General features: G+C 38.0%; 1 protein-coding gene across 2 annotated transcripts in view; it reads left to right on the forward strand.

Annotated features, from left to right (window-relative positions):
- Nucleotides 1–24,858, forward strand: part of SAMHD1 (SAM and HD domain containing deoxynucleoside triphosphate triphosphohydrolase 1) — a 64,120-nt gene that overhangs the window by 8,520 nt on the left and 30,742 nt on the right. For both annotated transcript variants that reach the window (XM_059897075.1, XM_059897074.1), the window contains exons 3-6: nucleotides 1,391–1,463; nucleotides 12,077–12,237; nucleotides 19,734–19,849; nucleotides 21,631–21,701. In XM_059897075.1, the coding sequence (XP_059753058.1) occupies nucleotides 1,391–1,463; nucleotides 12,077–12,237; nucleotides 19,734–19,849; nucleotides 21,631–21,701 (421 nt within the window). The remainder of the gene's footprint in view (nucleotides 1–1,390; nucleotides 1,464–12,076; nucleotides 12,238–19,733; nucleotides 19,850–21,630; nucleotides 21,702–24,858) is intronic.

Genomic DNA, 24,858 nt, shown 5'->3' on the forward strand with positions numbered 1-24,858 from the left:
TGTGGGTCTCGGGGGACAACATAGAGGTCAATTGTAGTACTTCTGGCTCCAAGTCTATCTAGGACTTTTAGCAAAAGATTTACATTTCAGTCTAATTAGCTAAAGGATTGATAAAGGCTAACCCCTTGCCTCCTGCTTCAGCCAGGTATCAGGCTAACATGCTAGACCAATTAGTAAGTGTTAATGGAGCAAGAATGTGAATTATAGGATTTTGAGTTGTTTAATTCCTATTAAATTCTTTCTCAAGACTGGAGCATTATGAGTAATTACTGATAGAGGACGATAGGTATAAATGAAGCTAAAACCATATATATTTGATTCATGCATAATTCATACCTGATGCTCATAAGTCAAACTTGGACCTTTGCAACTCATCACTATAAAGAGTTTTTAAAATCCATGCATGGACTGATCACGTGACTGACAACCGCCCCTGCCAAGAAGTCTTACATTGTCCTCCGTTTCCTTTCATTGTCCTGTGTTTCCTTTCATTGTATCCTAGACATTTGCATTTGATGTGACTATTTCTTAGTTGATGTAAGCAATAATTATTTCTCTTTGAAAGTTATTTTGATTTGACAAAGGCTCAGTTTGTCAAACAAATGTAGTCTTCCTATATGTAACATCTTTGGCCAGTTTAGTTAGATAACTTTGTTCGCATACTCACCACTTGGTTACACTAATAAACTCCTAGATTCTTGTACTTAAAACGCTGCTGATGGGATAAATATTGAATTTAACATCAATAATAATTTCTATAACACCTGTAATCATAGTTAAAATCCTCCTATAGTTCTTGAGGGCAGGAACTGAGTCTTTTGTATCCCCAGTGCCGAACACACTGTTTAATCCCTCTCCAGCTCTGTGAGGGAGATAGTATTACATCTGTGCTATAGATGAGAACATAAGTGTACCAATAAAGGTTAAGTGACTTTTCCAAGGTCATAGAGATTCCACGTGCAGATGTGAGCCAGTTCTGCCTGATTCCAAAGACCTTTTTCATTATCACTGTGCTCTACTTCAAAGAGACTTACCTATCTTGAGATTTCACTTACGTGAGCCATGCAGATTTAGGATCATGAGGGTAGATGTTGGCCTCAATTAGGTTAAAGTAAGTTTGAAGTGTAAATTGAGCATTCAGTGATGTAGGTATGAGAAGTGTTGAAGTCTGAATTTACCAAGAGAGAAGAGGATTGAGGGCAGAAGAGTCTCATGTCTTAGAAGCAAAGGAAGGAGAGGGTTTCTAGTAGGAGTATGTTTGAATTATTAACTGTTCCTTTTAATCTGACTTCTATTCTAACAACCTAAAGTTGATTATATACTATTATATACTCCAGGGATTATTATTTAGCAAATAATGATAGATTTGCTTATCCTGTTATAATTTTAGTTCCTACGGGAAGAGAATAAAGCTGCTTAATAATATCCAACAACTGGATCAAGCTCATGTTTATACAATGAAGGTAAGAGGAATCTGAGTTTATTATTTTTTTAATATAAAGTGATATAACTGAGTTATGTAGAATTCATTTTTAAAAGAATGGAAAGAAATCTCTTTACAGTAACAGGATTGTGAGTAATGGGTTTTTACTTTTCTAAATTTTCTGCATTTTCTAAAATAACCACGAGAAAAACTAAAATATTTTAAGCACACAGAAAAGCAGAAAAGCACACAGAAAAGCCCAGCTTGTCAAATCTTACCGTTTTGCCTAATTTGCTTCAGATCTATTATTTTTAGAACAAAATATTAGAAACAATAGAAGGCCTCCTTTGTACCCCTCTTGAATTCTGTTTCCATCCTTTCTTCCCCAAGTGTTTAATCATTTTCTTGAATGTTTTTTTAGATTTTTTACTACATATGTATGTATAGCCACAAACAGTGTATAGTATTGTTTTACATATTTTTTAAACATTTATAAATGGAATTTCATTCACAGTAAGTAACCTTCTAAACTTTCATATAATGTTATATTTTTGAGAAATATCCATATCGACACATATAGCCCTAGTTACCCCTTAGTCATAGAATAACTTTTAAATTAAAATTACTTATCAGCCACAAGGACTCAGAGGCAAAGAATATACAAATCAATTTTCACTGCAAAGTAAAGGAGCTGTTACAGTGGAAAAAAAAAAAAAAAAAAAATTACTTATCAGTTTTGGTAAACTTTTTTGTCAAACAGTAGACCAAAGAATAGATATATGCCTAAAATTTGATCTATCAATAATTGTTTATTTCTCATCCCCCACCCCCTTCCAGACATTTCAAAAGCCCTGTTTTTCACACTCAGTGTCCCAAGAATCATTTTAACAAGCAGTCAACTGCCTAGCTCCCATCTCAGAAATTCTGATTCTGGGAACTTACAGTAGAGACCCAGAAATGTGCATTTTTCACAAGCTCTTCAGTATGGTTCTAATACCGTAATTAAAGAAATGTTTCTTGATTGGTTGGTGACAGGAAATGTACCACATTGTTTACGCTTTTGACATCTATAGGGTAAGAAAACTTAGTTTCAGACCTGGAAGAGGGGATGGGGGTCTCATTCCCCTTTTACACAGTCATCTTTTGCACTTTTCATCAGAGGTGCTTTATGTATTGAGTTATCTCAGATCCTATGAGCGCATGAATTTCAATTTTACTGTTACAAGTTAGTCTGCTTATTTTTCATTGAAAATCATGTTTGAAGATATTTAATAAATGTGTTTGGTTCAATTCCACAAGAATCTTCTTTTACAGACAAAGTAGTTGTTCTTAGAGCAAATCTGTTATTTGAGGAATGATCAAATCCCAGCCCTTTTTGAAAAAGTTACCTAATATTAAAAAACTTCATTTTCATGAAGAAGTAAATAGAAGAATCACTTACCAAGGATGATATCTAAATATTTTGTCCTGCAGTTGGGAGACAGTTGCTGTCATGCATTCTTTTTTGTCCTTTCTCAATAGCAGCAGCATGGGTGTTCTCATCAGGCAGGGCAGAGATAAGATGAGTTTTCTTCATTAGTTGAGATCATCTCAGATAATCTCTGAGGTCACATTTTCACAGTTTGCAACAAAAAATCTTTTTTTTTTTTAAAGAGCTTTTTAATTATTATTTACTTATTTATTTATTTTTGGCTGTGTTGGGTCTTCGTTTCTGTGCGAGGGCTTTCTCCAGTTGCGGCAAGCGGGGGCCACTCTTCATGGCGGTGCGTGGGCCTCTCACTATCACGGCCTCTCTTGTTGCAGAGCACAGGCTCCAGACGCGCAGGCTCAGTAGTTGTGGCTCATGGGCCTAGTTGCTCCGCGGCATGTGGGATCTTCCCAGACCAGGGCTCCACCCCATGTCCCCTGCATCGGCAGGCAGATTCTCAACCACTTTGCCACAAGGGAAGCCAAAAAAAACTTTTTGAAGTAATTTTCAAGGCAGTCAGTACTTTCATTTGCCCCTTGTATTTATTTTTTCTATTTTTCATTAAAAACAAAATTGTTTAACCTCATATATAAACTATAGTCATTGAAAATAGATCTTAATGCTACTAAGTACTTGAGTCGGTGAGTCACTGTCTAGTAATGAAATTGATACCTTTTTTGACCTTAGCTTCATCAGCAGTACAGTTGAACAAAGAATTGATTCCTACCCTAATTTGGCATCTACCTTTTTTTTTTTTTTAACATTTTTATTGGAGTATAATTGCTTTACAATGGTGTGTTAGTTACTTTTTAACGTTTTTTTTTAAAATAAAAACAGCTTTAGTGAGATATAATTCACATACCTTGCAATTCATTCATTTTATTTTATTTTATTTTATTTTTTATTGAAGTGTAGTTGATTTACAATGTTGTGCCAATCTCTGCTGTACAGCAAAGTGACTCAGTTACACACAGATATATTCTTTTATTCACTCATTTTAAATATACAAGTCAGTGTTTTTTAGAAAGTTCACAAGATTGTTCAGTCATCACCACAATCTAATTTAAATTGTAACAGTTCTTTATATATTCAGGATACAATTCCCTTATTAAATATATAATATGCAAATATTTTCTCCCATCTTCTGGATTATCTTTTTACTGTCTTTTTATTTATATATTTAGACCACATCATGTGGCTTGCGGGCTCTTAGTTCCCTGACCAGGGATTGAACCTGGGCTCCCAGCAGTGGAAGCGCAGAGTCCTAACCACTGGACCACCAGGGAATTCCCTATCTTTTTAGTTTAGTTTTGTTTTGTTTTTTTAATCAGTATTGCCTCTTTGTAAATTTATTTATTTATTTATTTTTGGCTGCGTTGGGTCTTCGTTGCTGTGCGCAGGCTTTCTCTAGTTTCGGTGAGCAGGGGCCACTCCTCATTGCCGAGCACAGGCTCTAGAGCGCAGGCTCAGTAGTTGTGGCGCACAGGCTTAGTTGCTCCGCAGCATGTGGGATCCTCCCAGACCAGGGATCAAACCCGTGTCCCCTGCATTGGCAGGCGGATTCTCAACCACCATGCCACCAGGGAAGCACCCTCTTTTTAGCTTCTTGATGGTGTTCTTTGGAGCACAAAAGTTTTAAATTTTGATATAGTCCAGTGTATCTATTTTTGCTTTTGTCTCTTATGCATTTGGTGTCATATCTAAGAAACCATTGCTTAACCCAAGACTATAACCTCTTATTCTTGGCTTAGTTTTCTTCACGCTAAATTTAGTTCAATTGGCCTCTGAAGCCAGGAATTGCATAATAGTGAGGATGAAGTGCAGTGTTTGACATAGTAGGCACTAATTTGTCAAATGTATTGGTGATTTTTTTTTTTGGCCATGCTCTGTGGCTTTGGGGATCCTAGTTCCCTGATCAGGGATCTAACCCGTGCCCTCCCCACAGTGGAAGCACAGAGTCCTAACCACTGGATGACCAGGGAAGTCCCTGGTGAATTTTAAAACAGTGAAATGTCTGCCTAATATGTGTGAAATTATAGAATCACCACCTCTGAATCTTTTTCTGAGGTCTCCTGTTCCCCTTTCTTCAGGGTAGAACTGACCACTCCTTCTTTTGTTTCTTTTTCCCCATTCTCTTTCCCCACTACTCTACAGATAGATTCTATTATTTTTCCTGGGGGCAGGAATGGTAACTTACTCATCCCTCATCCCCAGTGCTTGGCATATACAGAAGGCAATAGAATTGTTTTATCCTGCTTGGCTAGTAACACAATAGAATATCATATACCTTTAAAAGTGATAAGTAAGTGGACCATGTGACTATAGAAGGAGTAGATTATATTAAATAATACTGGGAGACACCAGCTCTGAGACACCTTGGGCACCTTAGCCAGCCACCCAAGGATCTGGCCCCACTCACCAGCGGGCTGACACAAGCTTCAGGACAGCCCTGACCCTACAGCCAGCTGTGTCAGGAACCAGCCCCACCACCCCCCCAGTGGTCTGACACCAGCTCTGGTACCCCTGGGTCCTGCAGCCAGAGACCCCAGAACCCAGCTGTGCCCCTGCCATTGGGCCAGTACTAGCCCCAGGACCCAGTTTTACCCACCAGTGGGTGGGCATCAGTCCCAGGAGCTCCTAGACCCCGATCCTGCCCACCAGAGGGCAGACACAGGCCCCAGCACCACTGCAGCCCCACAGCCTGCCCTGTCAGGACCCAGCCAACACATCAGCAGTACAGCAGCAGTCCTGGGGCCCTACCTCCTAACCCTGCCCACCAGTAGGCCAGCTCCAGCTCTGGGGCACCTTGGGTGTGTCCGTCAGCAACCCTGGGATCCAGGCCCACCCATCAGCAGACTGTCAGCTTCGGGACCCCCAGGGCCCTGCATCCAGAGACCTCAGGACCAGCTCCACCCACCAGTGAGCTGGCACTAGCCTGGGACCCACCCTGGGCCCTGCACCTGCCCACCAGCAGGCTGACAACAGCCCTGTGACACCCCAGGCCCTGGACCTACCCATCAGCAAGCCAATACCAGCTCTGAGGTACTTTGGACTCCTCAGCCAGCCACCCCAGAATTCATCCCCACTCACCAGCAGGCTAGCATCAGCTTTGGGACACCCTAGAACTCACAGCCAGTAGTGTTAAGAACTGGCCCCACCCACCAACAGGCCAACACCAGATTCAGGAACCTCAGCCTCACAACCACTCATCTCAGAACCTGGCTCTGCCCACTAGTGAGCCAGCATTAGCCCCAGGATCCCCTGGGATTCTGCAGCCAGCCACCTTGTGGCCCAGCCCTGCCAACCAGTGGCTAGCAGCCTCCACACAAGGTAGGGCCTGGCAACCAAGCAAATTGGGGGGCCATCCGTGCCTACCAGACCACGCACAGTAGTCAGCCCACCATAACAGAAGGACCCATGCAGCTCGCACTGGGGGCACCCCTAGAACATATAACCCTAGTGACCAGAGGGGAGTGCACTGCTGGGACACATAGGACGTCTCCCATAAAAGGTCACTTCTCCAAGGTCAGGAAACATAACCAACATATCAGATACATAGAAATAAAAACAGCAGTTTAGGCAAAATGAGACAATAGAGGAATATGTTCCAAACTAGACAAGACAATAGAGGAATATGTTCCAAACTAAATAAAATATGTTTATTTTATTTGAACAAAATAAAACCTCAAAAGAACTAAGTGAAGTGGAGATAGACAATCTAGCTGATAAAGAGTTCAAGGTAGTGATAGTAAATATGATCAAAGAACTCAGGAGAAGAATGGATTCACAGAGTGAGATGTTAGAAATTTTTAACAAAGAGTTAGAAAATATGGAGAAGAACCAAGCAGAGATGAGGAATACCATAACTGAAATGAAAAATACACTAGAAGGCATCAACAGTAGACTAAGAGAGAATATTAAAAGCAGCAAGGGACAAGCAACAAGTTATGTATGCAGGAACTCCTATAGACTATTAGCTGACTTATTAGCAGAAACTCTGCAGGCCAGAAGGGAGTGGTAGAATATCAAGAACCAAGAACCTACCTGGCAAGTTTCTCAGTAAGATTTGATAGAGAAATCAAGTTTTACAGATAAGCAAAACCTAAATAAGTTCATCACCACAACCAGCTTTACAAGAAATGCTAAAGGCAATTCTCTAAGCAAAAAAGAAAAGGCCACAACTAGAAACATGAAAATTATGAAAGGAAAAAACTCATTAGTAAAGGCAAATATACAGTGAAGGTATTCAATCAACCACGTACAGAACCAGTAGGAAGGTTAAAAGGCAAAAGTAAAATCATCTATATCTGCAGTAAGCAGTTAAGGGATACACAAAACAAAAAGATGTAAAATATGACACTGAAAACAGTACTCATGGCAGGAGGGGAGTAAAAATGTAAGGTTGTTAAAATGCATTTGAAATTAAGAGATCAGCAACTTAAAATAATCATTTATATATATAGATTGCTATATATAAACCTATAATAGATACATACTAAAAACTAAGCACAAACTAAAAACCTATAATAGATACATACACAAAAAAGAGAAAGGAATGCAAACATAATGCTAAAGATAGTTACCAAATCACAAGGGAGGAGAACAAAGGAAGAAGAAAGGAACAAAAAAGAACTACAAAAACAAGCCCCAAACAATTAACAAAATGGCAATAAGTACATACCTATCAATAATTACTTTAAATGTAAATGGACCAAATGCTCCAATCAAAAGACATGGAGTGGATGAATGGGTACAAAAACAAGACCCTTATATAGACTGCCTACAAGAGACTCACTTCAGACCTAAAGAAACACAGACAAAGTGAGAGAATGGAAAAAGGTATTCCATGCAAATAGAAATCGAAAGAAAGCTGGGGTACGCACGTCACAACTAAAGATCCTGCATGCCATGACGAAGATCCCGTGTGCTGCAACTAAGACCCAGTGCAGGGCTTCCCTGGTGGCGCAGTGGTTGGGGGTCTGCCTGCCAATGCAGGGGACATGGGTTCGAGCACTGGTCTGGGAAGATCCCACATGCCGCGGAGCGGCTGGGCCCCGTGAGCCACAACTACTGAGCCTGCGCGTCTGGAGCCTGTGCTCCGTAACGGGAGAGGCCGCGATAGTGAGAGGCCCGCGCACCACGATGAGGAGTGACCCCCGCTTGCCGCAACTGGAGAAAGCCCTCGCACAGAAACGAAGACCCAACACAGCCAAAAATAAATAAAAATAAATTAAAAAAAAAAAAAAGAAAAAAGACCCAGTGCAGCCAAATAAATAAATATTAAAAAAGCAAAAGCAAAAGAAAGCCGGGGTAACAAAAACTTAGACAAAATAAACTTTAAAACAAAGAGTGTTACAAGAGACAAAGAAGGACACTACATAATGATCAAGGGATCACTCCAAGTAGAAGTTATAACAATTGTAAATATATATGTACCCAACATAGGAGCACCTAAATACATAAAGGAAATATTGACACACATAAAGGGAGAAATTGACAGTAACACAATAATAGTAAGGAACTTTAACACCCCACTTACACCAATGGACAGATCATCCAGACAGAAAATCAATTAGGAAACACAGGCGTTAAATGACATATTAGACCAAATGAATGTAACATATATGGAGAATATTCCATCCAAAAGCAGCAGAATACACTTTTTTTTTTTTTTTTGGCTGTGCCATGCAGCATGTGGGTTCTTATTTCCCTGGCCAGGGATTGAACCCGCACCCCCTGCAGTAGAAGCTCAGAGTCTTAACCACTGGGCCTCCAGGGAGGTCCCAGAATACACATTCTTTTCAAGCACACATGAAACACTCTCCAGGATAGATCATGTTCTAGGCCACAAAACAAGTCTCAGTAAATTTAAGAAAATTGAAATCATGTCAAGTGTCTTTTCCGACCACAATGCTATGAGACTAGAAATCAACTACAAGAAAAAAACTGCAAAAAACACAAACCTGTGGAGGCTAGACATTATGCTACTAAATAACGAATGGATCACTGAAAAAAATCAAGGAAAATATCAAAAAATACTTGGAGACAAGTGAAAATGAAAACACAGCAATCCAAAATCTAAGGGATGCAGCAAAAGCAATTCTAAGAGGGACCTTTATAGCAATAAAAACCTACCTCAGGAAAAAGAAAAATCTCAAATAACCTAACCTTACATCTAAAGGAACTAGAAAAAGAAGAACAAACAGAACCCAAAATTAGTAGAAGGAAAATGGACAGAAGACCTGAATAGAAGTTTTTCCAAAGAAGACATACGTATGGCCAATTGGCAGATGAAAAGATGCTCAACATCACTAATTATCAGAGAAATGCAAATCAAAACCACAGTGAGATATCATCTCACACCTGTCATAATGGCTATCATCAAAAAGCCCACAAATAACAAATGTTGGCGAGGGTATAGAGAAAAGGGAACCCTTGTACACTCTTGGTAGGAATGGAAATTGGTACAGCCACTGTGTAAAACAGTATGGAGATTCCTCAAAAAAACTGGAAATAGAACTACGATGTGATCCAGCAGTTCCACTCCTAGGCATATATCTGAAGAAAACACAAATGCTAATTTGAAAAGATACATGCATCGCAATATTCATAACAGCATTATTTACAATTGCCAAGATATTGAAGAAGTCTAAGTGTCCATCAACAGATGAATGGATAAAGAAGATATATTATATATAAGCAATAGAATAGTACTTAGCCATAAAGAAAGAGTGAAATTCTGCTATTTGCAACAACATGGATGGACTTGGAGGGTATTACTCCTAGTGAAATAAGTCAGAGAAAGACAAATACTGTGTTATCACTTATGTGTGGAATCTAAAAAATGAAACAAATGAATATAGCAAAACAGAAAAAAACTCAAGAATAATAGAGAACAAACTAGGGGTTAGCAATTAGGAGAGGGAAGAGGGAGGGGCAAAATAGAAGTAGGGGATTGAGAGGTACAAACTACTATGTATAAAATAAGCTACAAGGATATACTGTATGGCACAGGGAATATAGCCAGTATATTATAAAACTGTAAGTGGAGTATATTCTATAAAAAATTTGAATCACTATGTTGTAACCTGAAACTAATATAATATTGTAAGTCAACTATACCTCAAAAAAATACTGCAAGAACAAAAATAACATTATATACAATGATCAGAGCTCTACTCAGTACTCTGTAATGACTTATATGGGAATAGAATCTAAAAAAGAGTGGATATATGTATATGTATAACTGATTCACTTTGCTATACAGCAGAAATGAACACAATGTTGTAAAGCAACTATACCCCAATAAAAATTAATTTTAAAAAGTGATCAAAACACGTTAATATCACATATACACACTAAGGGTTGCGAAGGGAATATGAAATTGACTAAATAGAATTTCCAGTATCACAAAGCCCGATGTTAGGGGAATGGTTTAAAAATGTTGGTTCATCAATGAAACAGAGCCATTACAGTGATAATTATTAAGATTTGTAAAAACATGAGAAACTGTTCATGATGCATTTTGACATGAAAGGAGAGTGTGTGTTATGGTATTAAGTTAAAAATAATTTTCATTGAGTTCTTTTAAAAACAGTTATTAACCACTGAAAAATTGACAGTGAAGACTTTTAGATCTTTAAATGGATTAAAAGTAGATTATAGGATTTTTCTTTGATAATTTTTCAAAATAAAATAGATTCTTGGGACTTTCCTGGTGGCACAGTGGTTAAGAATCTGCCTGCCAATACAGGGAACACGGGTTCAAGCCCTGGTCCGGGAAGATCCCACATGCTGCCGAGCAGCTAAGCCCGTGCACCACAACTACTGAGCCTGGGCTCTAGAGCCCACGAGCCACAACTACTGAGCCTGCTTGCCACAACTACTGAAGCCCACATGCCTAGAGCCCGTGCTTCACAGCAAGAGAAGCCACCGCAATGAGAAGCCCGTGCACTGCAACAAAGAGTAGCCCACACTCGGCACAACTAGAGAAAGCCCACGTGCAGCAACTAAAACCCAACACAGCCAAAAATAAATAAATAAATTAATTAATTAATTTAAAAAATAGATTCTCATTCGTTTCATGGTTACATTGATCTTGTATAAGGGAGAAAGAATAGACCAGTATATGATTTTCATATATTTAAAAATTGTGCAACTTTTTCTTCTCTGATAAGGACATTCACAGGGTTGAATTACAACATCCTTCTATTCCTGAGATACTTTGACATCATTCTTGGCGTATTATTAAAGATATACTTGGTACACTGTAACTATAATAGCTTGTTAACATGTATTACTTTGCAATAATGTTTCAACAGTCATTCAAAACATGTCTGAGTTCCTACTCTGTGCCAGGCACTGTGCTGTTTGATGGGTTCTGAGAATATGGCAGTAAATGAGGCAGACAAGGCCCTTCACCTCCCAGAATTCCATACATTTTTTAGGAACTTCATGGAACCATTTGAAGCAGTTTGAAAATCATGGATTAGATCATTTATCATGTTCCTTTTTTTATTCTGAAACATTCTTTTTAAAAGACAGTTATGGACAATTAAGAAAGATGTTATCTTTATTTAAAGAAACATAGAGGAGCATTAAATCTTCACCCATATTTAAAGCCCCTGTTTAAGCTTAGAGTAATGAATAATTGTGAAATGTATGTTTACTAAGTATAAATAAGTACTTCTAAGAGACATTAAGTGCTGTAGAATTTTATAGTACTTCCTGCCTATGATTGTTTACTACATGGTAGGAGGGGTTTTTTTTTATTAAGGATTATAGTGATGGGTAGATACATTTACAAAAAAATTAGACACAGTGCCTGTGGTAAAATAGTGTATGTGATCTGAATGAGTGTGTTAAATGAGTATGTTTAACTTGAATACCAGACTAACTTACTAAAGGCTAATGAACTCATATACATAAAAGAAAGATTGAAATCTTTACCCTTCTGTTGTTAGAATCCATTAATCCATTATTAGAATCCATCAGGTCCAATATACTTGCTCTGTCTGGTAGTGATACCTAAATAAGGTAAAGATATTCATAACTTGTCATTTCCCTTAGTATTATTCTTACTTAAAAATGAATAGCTTTGACTTTGCACTGTAGATAGGAATGACTGGACAAAAATTTTAGATGGTGTTATGTATTGTTATTCACATTAATTTATAATTTTCTAGGTGATTAATGATCCTATCCATGGTCACATTGAATTTCACCCTCTTCTCATCCGAATCATCGACACACCTCAATTTCAGCGCCTGCGATATATTAAGCAGTTGGGAGGCGGTTACTATGTTTTTCCAGGAGCTTCACACAATCGATTTGAGCATAGTCTAGGGTAAGAAGGGTATTGGGGTGGGGAACTTATAGTTATTAAGTCCGTTCTCGGTCACATCGTATCTTTTAGAAAACAAATAGTTTTATAAAATGGTAATAATAGCCTTATTTTTTTTAAGAGCCTTGTTTGACTGAGACAATCAATATTTGATTTTTTTTTTTCCTTTGGCCGAGCCACGTGGCATGCGGGATCTTAGTTCCCCAACCAGGGATCGAACACGTGCCCCGTGCGGTGGAAGCGTGGAGTCCTAACCATTGGACTGCCAGGGAATTCCCAATAATATCCTTATTTTATTGATGAGAAAGCTGAGGGTTTGATTTACCTTGCTCTACTTTACTTATTTTATGTATTCTTAGAAGCCACCTCAAATCCTTCCTGGAAAGATAATGAAAGTGCCTGGCAGGCCTTTTAGATGAAATATTTGTGTTTAAATATTATTTAAAAGTTAATAGGGTTGGTTACTGATATAACTAACTCTGTAAGTTTGATTATTTAATTTTCCTACATTCCCTATTTAGTCTTATACATAATTGCCCTTTAAAACCACATCATTGGGCTTCCCTGGTGGCGCAGTGGTTAAGAATCCGCCTGCCAATGCAGGGGACATGGGTTTGAGCCCTGGCCCGGGAAGATCCCACATGCCGCAGGGCAACTAAGCCTGTGCGCCACAACTACTGAGCCCGTGTGCCACAACTACTGAAGCCTGCGCGCCTAGAGCCTGTGCTCCTCAACAAGAGAAGCCACCGCAATGAGAAGCCCGTGCACCACAACGAAGATTATCCCCCGCTCGCCGCGACTAGAGGAAGCCCACACGCAGCATCAAAGACCTAATGCAGCCAAAAATAAATTTAAAAAAACGAAAAACAAAAAAACCACATTGTTTTCTTACCTATCAGGAAACGTGTAAATCAGAAAAGCATTCACAAGCGTAGAGAAGATGGCACCTCTGTTACATACAACATAGTTGAGACTTTGCTCTGCTTTTTTTTTTTTTTTTTTTTTTGCCTGCGTTTGGACTTCTTTGCCGCACATGGGCTTTCTCTAGTTGCGAATGGGAGCTACTCTTCGTTGCAGTGCACGGGCTTCTCACTGCGGTGGCTTCTCTTGTTGCGGAGCACAGGCTCTAGGCGTGCAGGCTTCAGTAGTTGCGGCACGCAGGCTCAGTAGTTGCGGCTTGTGGGCTCTAGAGCACATGCGCAGTAGTTGTGGCTCATGGCTTAATTGCTCCGTGGCATGTGGGACCTTCCCAGACCAGGGCTCGAACCCATGTCCCTTGCATTGGCAGGCGGTAACCACTGCGCCACAAGGGAAGTCCCTGGTCTGCTTATTCATTATAAAATGTAGAGCCAGGTGGACGTAAGCCCAGAAGAATCGGACAGTTATCTAGATTTTCATGAAGTACTCACAGTGTAAGTGGTCCCCCCCTTATCCACGGGTTATATGCTCCTAGACCCCCAGTGGATGCCTGAAACCACAGATACTACCAAACCCTGTTTATACTATGTTTTTTCCTTAAAAATACATACCTATGATAAAGTTTAATTTATAAATTAAGCACAATAAGAGATTAACAACAACTAATAATAAAATGGAACAATTATAACAATACAGTGCAATAAAAGTTATGTGCATGTGGTTTCTCCCTCTCTGTCTCAGAATATCTTATTGTACAAATTTAATGCCTTTGCCATCTTAACTAAGCACTTACCACACACCGTGGCTGTAACTTTGACAGTTTGAGATGCAACAGCAAAACTAGCACAAATTTCTTTTTCCTTCTTCACAATTTCACAGGTAGAAGATTTGTTCTTATGATAGATCTTAGCAACCTCAGCATACAATTTTGTTCTATCTTTATTGAGTTGAGAATTTTGACCTTTTCACTCACTTACCGGAAGCACTTCTCGACTTCTCTTTGGCATATCTGAATTGCCAGCTTTACTACTCTTGCACTTCGGGGCCATTATGAAGTAAAATAAGGGTCACTTGAACACAAGCACTGTGAAACCTCGGCAGTCAATCTGATAATTGTGTCGGCTACTAAGTGATTAATGTGTGGGACACGCTGGACAAAAGAATGATTCACGACCCAGTCGTGATGGAGCAGAACAGTGTGATATTTCATCATGCTACTCAGAATGGAGTGTAATTTAAAACTTATGAATTGTGTATTTCTGGAAGTTTCCATTTAATATTTTCAGACCATGGTTAACTGCTGGTAACTGAAATGAGGAAAGTGAAACCAATAATAAGGGGAAACTGCTGTGTTACTTTGGTTTTGTTTGTTTGTTTAGAAGCATCTTTAATTAGCCAGAACACATGCATCTACTCAAATGTTTATTTATTCATCAACAAATATTTATTGAAAACTTATTAGTGCCTACCAAACCAACAAGATATCAACTGTTTCTATTCTTGTGAAGCTCAGAGTTTAGGGGGCAAGAAAGATATTCATTCAGGAAGTACTTTCAGGTGGAAATGCTAAAAGTGTATTTAACATTTGTTGAGCACCTTATCTACAATCTATGTTGTAAACATTACAACACCAGAAGTTATGCTTTTAAAACAAATTGTGGTAAAATACACAGAATATAAAATTTACCATCCTAACCATTTTTAAGTTTACAGTTCAATAGTGTTAAATATATCCACATTATTGTGCAACCAAGCTCCGGAACTTTTTCATCTCGCAAAACTGAAACTGTACCCATTGAATAACAATTCCCCATTCCTCTTCTCCCCAGTCCCTGGTAACCACCATTCTACTTTCTGTTCTAATGAATTTGACTGTTCTAGGTACCTCATATAAGTGATTTCATAGAGTATTTGTCTTTTTTGTGATTGGCTTATTTCATTTAGCATAATTTCCCCAAGAGTCACTCATGTTGGAGCATGTGTCAGAATATCCTTACTTTTTAAGGCTGAATAATATTCCATTGTATGTATATGTTACATTTCGTTTATCCCTTCATTCATCTTTGGACTCTTGGGTTGCTTCCACCTCTTTGGCAATTGTGACTGCTATGAACGTGGATGTGCAAATATCTCTTCGAGACCCTGCTTTCACTTCTTTTGGGTATATACCCAGAAGTGGAATTTCTGGATCATATGGTAATTCTATTTTTAATATTTTGAGGAACTGCTCTACTGTTTTCTATAGTGGCTGCACCATTTTACATTCCCACCAACAGTGTACAAGGGTTCTAATTTCTCCACATTCTGGTCAAAACTTTTTAGTTTTTGTTTTGTTTTATAATAGACATCCTAGGGACTTCCCTGGCGGTCCAGTGGTTAAGACTCTGCGCTTCCACTGCAGGGAGAACGGGTTCAATCCCTGTTTGGGGAACTAAGATCCTGCATGCTGCGTGGAGCAGCCCAAAAAAACCCAAAAAAACTCCTCCTAATGGGTGTGAGGTGGTGTCTCACTGTGATTTGATTTTGCATTTCCCTAATGATAAGTGATTCTGAGTCAAGAGGTCCTGCTTTGGGGAATCTGTGTGTTTCTGCCTAGTTCTGAAACAGACTATTCTGTTACGTTGCCCTCGAGGTATATTAGAACATTTGAAAAACATATTGAAGTTCTTGAGTGTTAACTGAAAGAAAAATGCATGATGTGAAAGTTAGGAATTAAGTTTTATTTGGGGACCTTACTGAGTACTATAGCCCGGGAGTTCTCAGATAGCTCTGAGGAACTGCTCCAGAGAGGTAAGGGAGGAGCCAGTATATATGTGAACTTTTTTACTGGGAAAAACATGTGGTCAAGTGTAAAAAGATTACTGCTAATCACAAATGTGGACAAAAAAAATGTTACCTGTCATTCTAGTAAACAACAAATATTGCCTGCCGTCAAGCCATCAAGCCACTGCAGCTGACCCCCAATGCTGCACCCAGAGGGGAATTCAGGGTGGAGAAAAACAGCATCCTGGCCCTAGATAGATCAGATGAATATCTAAGGAATAATTTCAATGACCCCAGACTCTTGCATCTTCCCATACATAGGAAAATGCTAAAAATTATTAACTTGAGGTGACTGGTTTTTGTCATTAGCAGTAGTCTTTTGATGTTGGACTAAATGTTTTTTTTGTTTTTTTTTTTTCCACCAGAAACTCCTACACACCCTGGTTCCTCCCTTACCTCTTTGGAACAATGCCTCAGTGCTGCCTGAGACTGTTTCCCGGGCTAGAGTCCTCAGTAAGATCTCTGAATAAAACATAACTTGCAACTTTTAGGTAGTGTTTTTCTTCAGTTGACAGTTTCAGTGACCACGAAGGGATCCAGAGCAAACTTTTCTCCTTTGCCTGAACTTTACAAGGATCTGGAGCCTTGGTACTAGCAGAGGCCTCTTGTGCCCGTCTGTCTCCTCAGTGAGTCCAGATGAATTTGGATGAGTGTCTCCTGGATCTTGGATCTCATGTTATTCGCTTATGATCCTAAGTTTTATTTGGTGGTATTAAACTTCTCACTGGAGGAGTAGGTTTTCCTTGAACTTAGTTTCAAAAAGAGGTGGTACCTGGGTTATCTTCAGTTGAAAGACATTAGGAAGATTTTGGTCAGTTGAATGACAGAGTGGGTTATCCTCACTTGAAAGACACTGGGAAGATTTTGCTCAGTTAAAAAACGCTGATGGGTTGCCCCAATTGACAGACACTGGGAAATTTTTATTATGTACATACAGAATTTGTACTTGCAAGTACTTGCTTAATTGGGAATTAAAGCTCATCCTAAAAATGGCCAAACTGCGGTTCTTTTGACATTCCAAAATTAATTGTTTTTTCATATGCAGCTAGAAAAACCCAACTTAATAAAACATCTTTTCAAAATTCTGAACTTAAAGAAACAAAAGCCCTTCTGGGAGAACTTGCATTTCTCTACCTGTGTCTTAGAGATGTAAATGTTCTACCTGATCTTCTTAGGCTTTTTTTTCTTTTCTCCTGTGTTCTGAGAGCTTGGTCTCTGCTACCCAGGAGGTACACATATGGTGTACATTTGGCAACCAGTCAATAGACTGGAATTCTGAGCAATCTTTTTGTCTGGCTGTGTCAACTCTCAGGAAAATTTGTCATAAGGGGTCCCAGCCCATAAGGGGCCTTTGTCATCTCAACCTTCATTGCAACCACCTGTACAATGAAGGACTTTACTCTCTTGGGCTGTTTGGGGGAGGAATTTCTAGATCTTATGAAGGCTGCATCCTTTGCACTCTCTTGTGGGGACGCCTCTTGCATTTTCTTGGTTTGAGTCACTATTAAGATACTATTCATCAATGACCAGACAGTGAATCCTTAAAATTGGAGAAACTTGGTAAATTGGTAAATTTTTTAGAGAGCTCTCATTACAAACAGCTGTTTTATTTTTACCTATAAAAAAACAAATTAGATGGTAGTATATATAAAATGGCTAACCTAAGAACTCCCTTAGTTTATTTATTTATCATTTTTTAGCATTTTTAGTTTTTTTTCTTACCTTTTAAAAAATTTGAATATTTTATTTTCCCCCAGCTTTATCGTTATATAATTGACACATAACATTGTGTATGTTTAAGGTGTACAACATGATTTGATACTTTTTTTTTTGTCATAAGTTGTGGATTTAATTGCATAAATTTAAATGTTACCTTTTGTTGTAAATTCACCACATATTCCATTAAGAATAGAAACCATATTATCTAGTTCAACAATGCTATATATAAAATAGATACCCAACAAGGACCTACTGTATAGCACAGGGAACTATACTCAGTATTTTGTTTTTTGTTTTTTTATCTCTTCTTGATTTTGTGAACTTAACATAGGTGTTGAATTTATCTTGACACTGACTTTAGCCAATTTTTTTTTTTTGAATTTTATTTTATTTATTTTTTTATACAGCAGGTCCTTATTAGTCATCAATTTTATACACTTCAGTGTATACATGTCAACCCCAAATGCCCAATTCGTCACACCACCACCCCCACCCCACCCCCGCCACTTTCCCCCCTTGGTGACCGTAAGTTTGTTCTCTACATCTGTGTCTCAATTTCTGCCCTGCAAACCGGTTCATCTGTACCATTTTTCTAGGTTCCACATATATGTGTTAGCATACGGTATTTGTTTTTCTCTTTCTGACTTACTTCACTCTGTATGACAGTCTCTAGATCCATCCCCGTCTCTACAAATGACCCAATTTCAGAACTCCCTTAGTTTAAAAAAGACAAAAATAAACCAGTTTGGGAAGCCTTATTTGTAGTCTCTAGGGTTACCCTCAATGGGCCTTACAGATGCTAATAAAAACATTAGGTTAATTAATGTTAATTGGGTTGGTTAATAGGGAAAAAAAGCTGAGGGGAAAGTTAAGAGACTGCTTCCCAAGAAGGTGGAAATTTTAAAGGGACTTGTCCCAGCAGGATAAAAATCTTTAGATGGTTATTAAGAAATTGGATAAATAAAATGGATGGTAATGAGATTAAAACAAAGGTTTTTATACAACACTATGTAAGGTTGGATGGGCCAAGGGGACATCTTATTGGTCCCCAACATTAAGGGCCCCGAGGAAGTCCATTCTATTTACCCCAGTTTAATACACACACACATGCACACACACACAAACACACACACATATTTAAAAGGCTGGAAGAAAATTACACTGAGATACGTGATCAACAGTTGAACAATTGTTTGGGGCAACAGGCCAATTAATCAAGTTAAAGATTTTTTAAAAAGGCCTGTGTCCCTTGGCTCAACCCCTCCCTGGAGACCCCAGAGCCTTTATACAAAAATAGATAAAATAGCCAGAGAATAAAAAGGAAACTTTCTAGGACTCCTTGTAAGACCACAGCTTGTTGATGGGGTCCTAATGGAGGCTAAAGTTAAAGGTGTAAGAGTTGATTGAATTGAGATGACAGTTTATAAAAGTAGGTATATTTAAGTGGGCTTAATATAAGATGTTTATATCTCTTTTGCCTCACTATATTGTGTGTAGTCATTATGTCTCACTGAGGAATGCTTCCCCTGCCTGGTATTATAAGACAGGGTATGTAAATCTGCCCCTCAGAAAATATTAATTTAAATATACAAAAAACAAAAAACCCAGTAAGGTTACCTGAACCCACACAATATAATGTAAAACTAGGGGCTAATATTCAGAAGCTAATAATAATCAAATTAAAGAAAATGTAGTTGGGCAAATCAATCTTTTAAAATCATTTAGGCAGCAGAGCAGTTCTTTGGGGAATTAAAAGCAACTGTCTTTGTCTTGCAAATCTCTACAAATCAGAAATGTAATACAGCCTACAATGACCTGAGACTGAGCCTAATTAGCTAGCTCAATCAGGTAGACTCTGAAACAAAAAGGGAAAAAGAGGGCTTTTTACACTCAAACTGCTGGGAAGGCTCCTTCACCCAAAGTCTAATTCACAGCCTCCTTAAGGATTTATCAAGGACAAATACAAATCTTAACAGTCGCTCATCTTTCAAACAGAAGAGTAACTCTTTCATTTTTGTTTTGTTTTTTCCGCTCTGCAGCGTAGGGTATCTAGCAGGACGTCTAGTTCGTGAACTGAGTGAAAAACAACCAGAGCTGCAGATAAGTGAACGAGATATGCTCTGTGTTCAGATCGCTGGTCTTTGTCATGATCTCGGTAAGCAGTTCAAAGAGCCAGAGTTCTAATGTAAAACCACATGGTACCTCTCTTTGAAATTAAAAAATCCAACTAACTAGGAGAATATGAAAGTTGTGTTTTAATTCTTCAGTTAACATTAAATGTGCCATTGCTTCTTTCTAGAATGGTTCATAAGCCCAAAGCATTGCTATTTTTTTTTTTTGTAGTCTTTCAGTGAATTTCCCATGTTAAACATCTTTGTTGCAGGTTATATGAAAGGACTTTCTGATAGTGATTTTTTTCTGACTACTGTGTGTTGGATGATGTGAATTTGACTTTTCCTTTATCTTGGTCGAAATAAAATTGCCATTTTCCTTTAGATAATTTGTCAAATCTGTTCTTCTCACACCTAGAATACATAATCTGCTCTAACAGATTAACAACAGATTTAGAGAACTCCTTTTCTTCCCTGGCTCATGTGAGGTCTTGGGCCACTTAAATCCAAGTAGAAGAATATCATCCCTTTCCATGGTCAAAGAAAGAGAAAAAGGACTGTTCTCTTTTATCACAGGAGTTTTTTCCCCTATCCTTGTAATTTATTCCTACCTGTTGGAGGATCCTAAGAGTTTGCGTGTGCCCTCATTGCAGGGAAAGGGAGGTTTCAGTAGCCAGATACTTAAAGGCATAGGGCACTCTCTTCAGCATGTCCCCTTGGAGATTTCAGTAGGACCAGTATCAGCCCTAGATCACAAATTTAACAGATTTTTGGTATTTTGAGAGGGAATCATTGGGAAACTTCTGCCAGTTCCTAGGAGTCTGAGCTCTGTAGTAACAAGCCTTTGTGTACAGACTGCAACATGCAAAAAGGCCCAGGGCTGGTCCAGGTAGGCTCCCTCTCCCATCTGTCAGGGAAGAGGGTAGGGGATTTGTTGCAGGACCCCCTGCGGGTACAAAAAAAAAAAAACCCCAAAATCCTGAATGCTCAAGCCCCTTATATAAAATTTGCATATAACCCGCACACATCCTCCCATGTACTTTAAATCAATTCTAGATTACTTATAATACTAATACAATGTAAACTATATGTAAATAGTTGCCAGCAAGCTTGGCAAATTCAAGTTTTGCTTTTTGGAACTTTCTGGAATTTTTTTTTCTGAATATTTTTTTGTCCGAGGTTGATTGAATCTGCGGATGCAGAGGGCCAACTGTAACTCCTTCAGAAATTCTGATAATTCCAGAGTTGTGCCCCGGCAAAGTTTCATATTACTAGATGTTGTGGAATGTTAAGATCACTTATGAATAAGATAAAGTAGTGATCTCCACTTTTGATTGCCCATATCATCAGTAAAAACCCAAGATAAACCCTGATATGTGTATATTTATTATAAAGTAAATTACGTACATTATAAAATTTACATAAAAATAGATGTTTTTAAAGGTTGAGAGTAATAAAGTTCTAATATTTTCTTCCTAACCCTAGTGGATTTTCTTAAAACTACTGTTCTAACACTAACAATATATAATCTGAAGAAGCCAAAAGTTTTTGTCATTAACATTCCTTTAGTTACACAAAACTGTCCTTTCATCAGATTTATGTAAACTCTGGTGACTCAGAGACCCCTCAATGGAGAGCTTACTTTCCTGTATTGTTCTGCTTCCTGTTCTCTTGTTTTGGAAAATAGGAAGGAAGGATTTGTTCCTTTTTGTGATGTATTTATAGATTATTAATTTCTATTGATATTCAAGTTTTAACTAAAAAGATTTACTTTTTACCAATTTACAAACATTTTTCTTGTTCTAAGGCTGCTTTTGTTTTTAAGGTCATGGGCCATTTTCTCATATGTTCGATGGAAGATTTATTCCACTTGCTCGCCCAGATGTGAAATGGACGGTATGTATTCACATATTTAATAGTCAATAAAATAAAGACTAAGCAGTGACTGCTGTGTTAAAGTATTCTTCCTTTTACAGTTTTTCAGAGTGTTTATATATAATGCTTTCATTTGATCCTCACAGTAATCTCTAAGGAGGAAATCATTATCTCCATTTTTGTAAGTATAAAGAAACTTGAAACTCATAGAGGTGTATTGATGCACCAAAAATCACAAAGTTGTTAAATGATAAAGCCAGCACTAGAAAACCAGGTTTCCTAGCTGCTAATTTAATGCTCTTTCTACTCTATCATACTAGTATAAAATAAAAAATAAAAGGCTGACTCTGGCTTTGACTCATTTTGTATGACCATGAAGTAACTAATACCAGCTAAGTTCATTTTATACTTACAGATTTGCAGGTGACTGAGCCGTATTTTTGGAATCAATGTTTGAGAAGTAAAGTTAGGTCAACTCCTATTTTTGGCCACACTATATATTTGGAGTAGAAAAAGGTATTAATACATATTGAACACTTCTTACACGTCAACCACTATTTTTTCTCTCTCTCTTTAAAGGTAATTCATATACAATATGTTGTACCGATCTTAAGTGTACAGTTCAGTGAGTTTTGACAAATGTATACATCCATGTAGCCACTACCCAAGTTGAGATAAAGAATGTTTTCATCTTCCTGGAAAATTCCTTTGTGACCCTTTTCAGTCAGTTCCTACATCTCCCTCCCACCATCACCTTCTGATTTTTATAAACAGATTAGTTTTGCCTGTCTTAGAATTGATAAGAGTAGAATCCTATAATAGGTACTCTTTTGTATCTTGCTCTTATTCACTCAACGTAATGATTTTGAGATTCGTTGGTGTGTCATGCATCAGTTGTCGGTCCCTGCTCATTGCTGAGGTAGTATTCCATTGTAAGAATAAGTTACGATTTGTTTATTTTTTCTCCTTTTGTAGAATTTGGGTTGTTTTCAGTGTTTTGGCTGTTACGAATAAGGATGCTATGCATGTTACTGTACACGATTTTTATGGAAAATGTTTTCATTTGTCTTAGGTTCATTTCTCCTTACCTAGGAGTAGAATTGCTGGGTCATCAAGTAGATGGATACTTAACTTTATAAAGCAACTACCAGACATTTCCCATTTTACACTCTGCCAGCAGTATGAGAGTGCCTGTTGTTCCATAGCCTCACCAACATTTAGTTTTTTAAATTATTCTTTCTAATGAGTGTGAAATGGTTTCTTATAGGATTTTTTTTTTTTTTTTGGTATCCTCTGTGGTATGTTGAGTACCATTTCCTGTACTTTGTCACTGGTAAATCATCTTTTGTGAAGAGTTTTTCCATTTACCCATTTAAAAAATTTGAATGATTGCCTTTTAGTTATCCATTTGAGTAATTATATATATAGTCAGATACATGTATTGTGAATATAGTCCCCGTCCCCACCCCAGTCTCTGACTTACCAATTCATTTCTTTAATGAAGGTGGCTTTTGAGAAACAAAAATTTTAAATTTTGATGAAGTATTCTGGTTCTTCAACCTGATAAGATGGATAGTTTCTCTCCAGTTCTGCAGCCTTAGGGCCTCCCTCAGGCTAAAAGCCATAAAAGAACTGGAATACTGCCCATTGCCTTCCTCTTCCAAGTGTTTATTTCCCTCTAACATCTGCCTGCTTTTGGTCGTAATCCAATACCTTCAGGAAGTTGTCCAGAGTTAATAGTTGTTTTCAACAAGGTCGATTTAAATAGGATCTACTCAGCCATTCCCAAGTCTTTTTCTTTAAATATTTTGCCTTTAACGTGTAAGTCCTTACCTCATGGGAATTTATTTCTCTGCATATGTGTGGTAGAAATCTGATTTCTTTTTTAATATGGATAATTGTTTATTGAATTTCACCAATGATCTGCAGTCAAACGCTCTACCACTGTCCCCACTGATTCTGTGATACCAACCCCAACATTTTTTTAACTTTCCGTAATGATGAATCTTTCTGGATTCTGTTCCATTCCACACTTTTCATAATTGTTACTTCTTTATAATAAGTCTTGATAGCTGGTAGGACAGCTGTTTCTTTTATTAGGTATCTTTGGCCTTTTGCTCTTCTATTATAAATGTTGTAATTTTCTCCATAAAGGTTTTATACATCTTTTATTATATTTACTTCTAAGTTGCTTATAATTTTAGTTATTATTGTCTGTGCTATCTTTGTGGAACTTGAATTTTTCTGTATGTATAAGTTTTTTTCTGAACCATTTGAAAGTATGTTGTAGGCATGCCCCTTTATTCCTAAAGCTTCAGTGGGTATTTCCTAAAATCAAGAACATTCTCTTACATAGCCTCAGTACATTTATTAAAATCAGGAAATTATTATTGATACAGTACTATTATCTAATTTACAGACCTTCTATCAAATTTCAACAACTGTCCATATAGAAAAGGGGAAAGAAAACCATTTTTGGTCCTGATTCATCATACATTACCCTTAGTTGCCATTTCTCTTTAGTTTCTTTTTTTTTTTTTTTTTTTAAGTTATTTATTTATGGCTGTGTTGGGTCTTCGTTTCTGTGCAAGGGCCTTCTCTAGTTGTGGCAAGCGGGGGCCACTCTTCATCGCGGTGCGCGGGCCTCTCACTATTGCGGCCTCTCTTGTTGCGGAGCGCAGGCTCAGTAGTTGTGGCTCATGGGCCTAGTTGCTCCGCGACATGTGGGATCTTCCCAGACCAGGGCTCAAACCCGTGTCCCCTGCATTGGTAGGCAGATTCTCAACCACTGCGCCACCAGGGAAGCCCCTCTTTAGTTTCTTTTGATCTGCAACAATTCTTCCGTCTTTATCTCTCATGACCTTGTCATTTTTTGAAGTATACAGGTAGATTATTTTGTGGATTGCCCCTCACTTTGAGTTTCGGTTTTCGGTTTCCTCATACTGTCAGACTATCTGTTTTTGGCAGAATGCCACGTTGTGACCTTAGTGTATCCCATCAGAGTCACATAAGGTCTTTTTAAGCCATTACTGGTAATATTAACTTCAATCACCTGATTAAGGCAATGGCTGCCAAATTTCATAAACTTACTGTTTTTCCTCTATGTAATTAATATGTATCTTGATTCAATTAAAAAATAGATATAGGACCATTCAGGGTTTTGTTTTCATGTTTCTTG

The sequence above is a fragment of the Balaenoptera ricei genome, chromosome 15 (genome assembly GCF_028023285.1).
Source record: "Balaenoptera ricei isolate mBalRic1 chromosome 15, mBalRic1.hap2, whole genome shotgun sequence".
Lineage (NCBI taxonomy): Eukaryota > Metazoa > Chordata > Mammalia > Artiodactyla > Balaenopteridae > Balaenoptera > Balaenoptera ricei.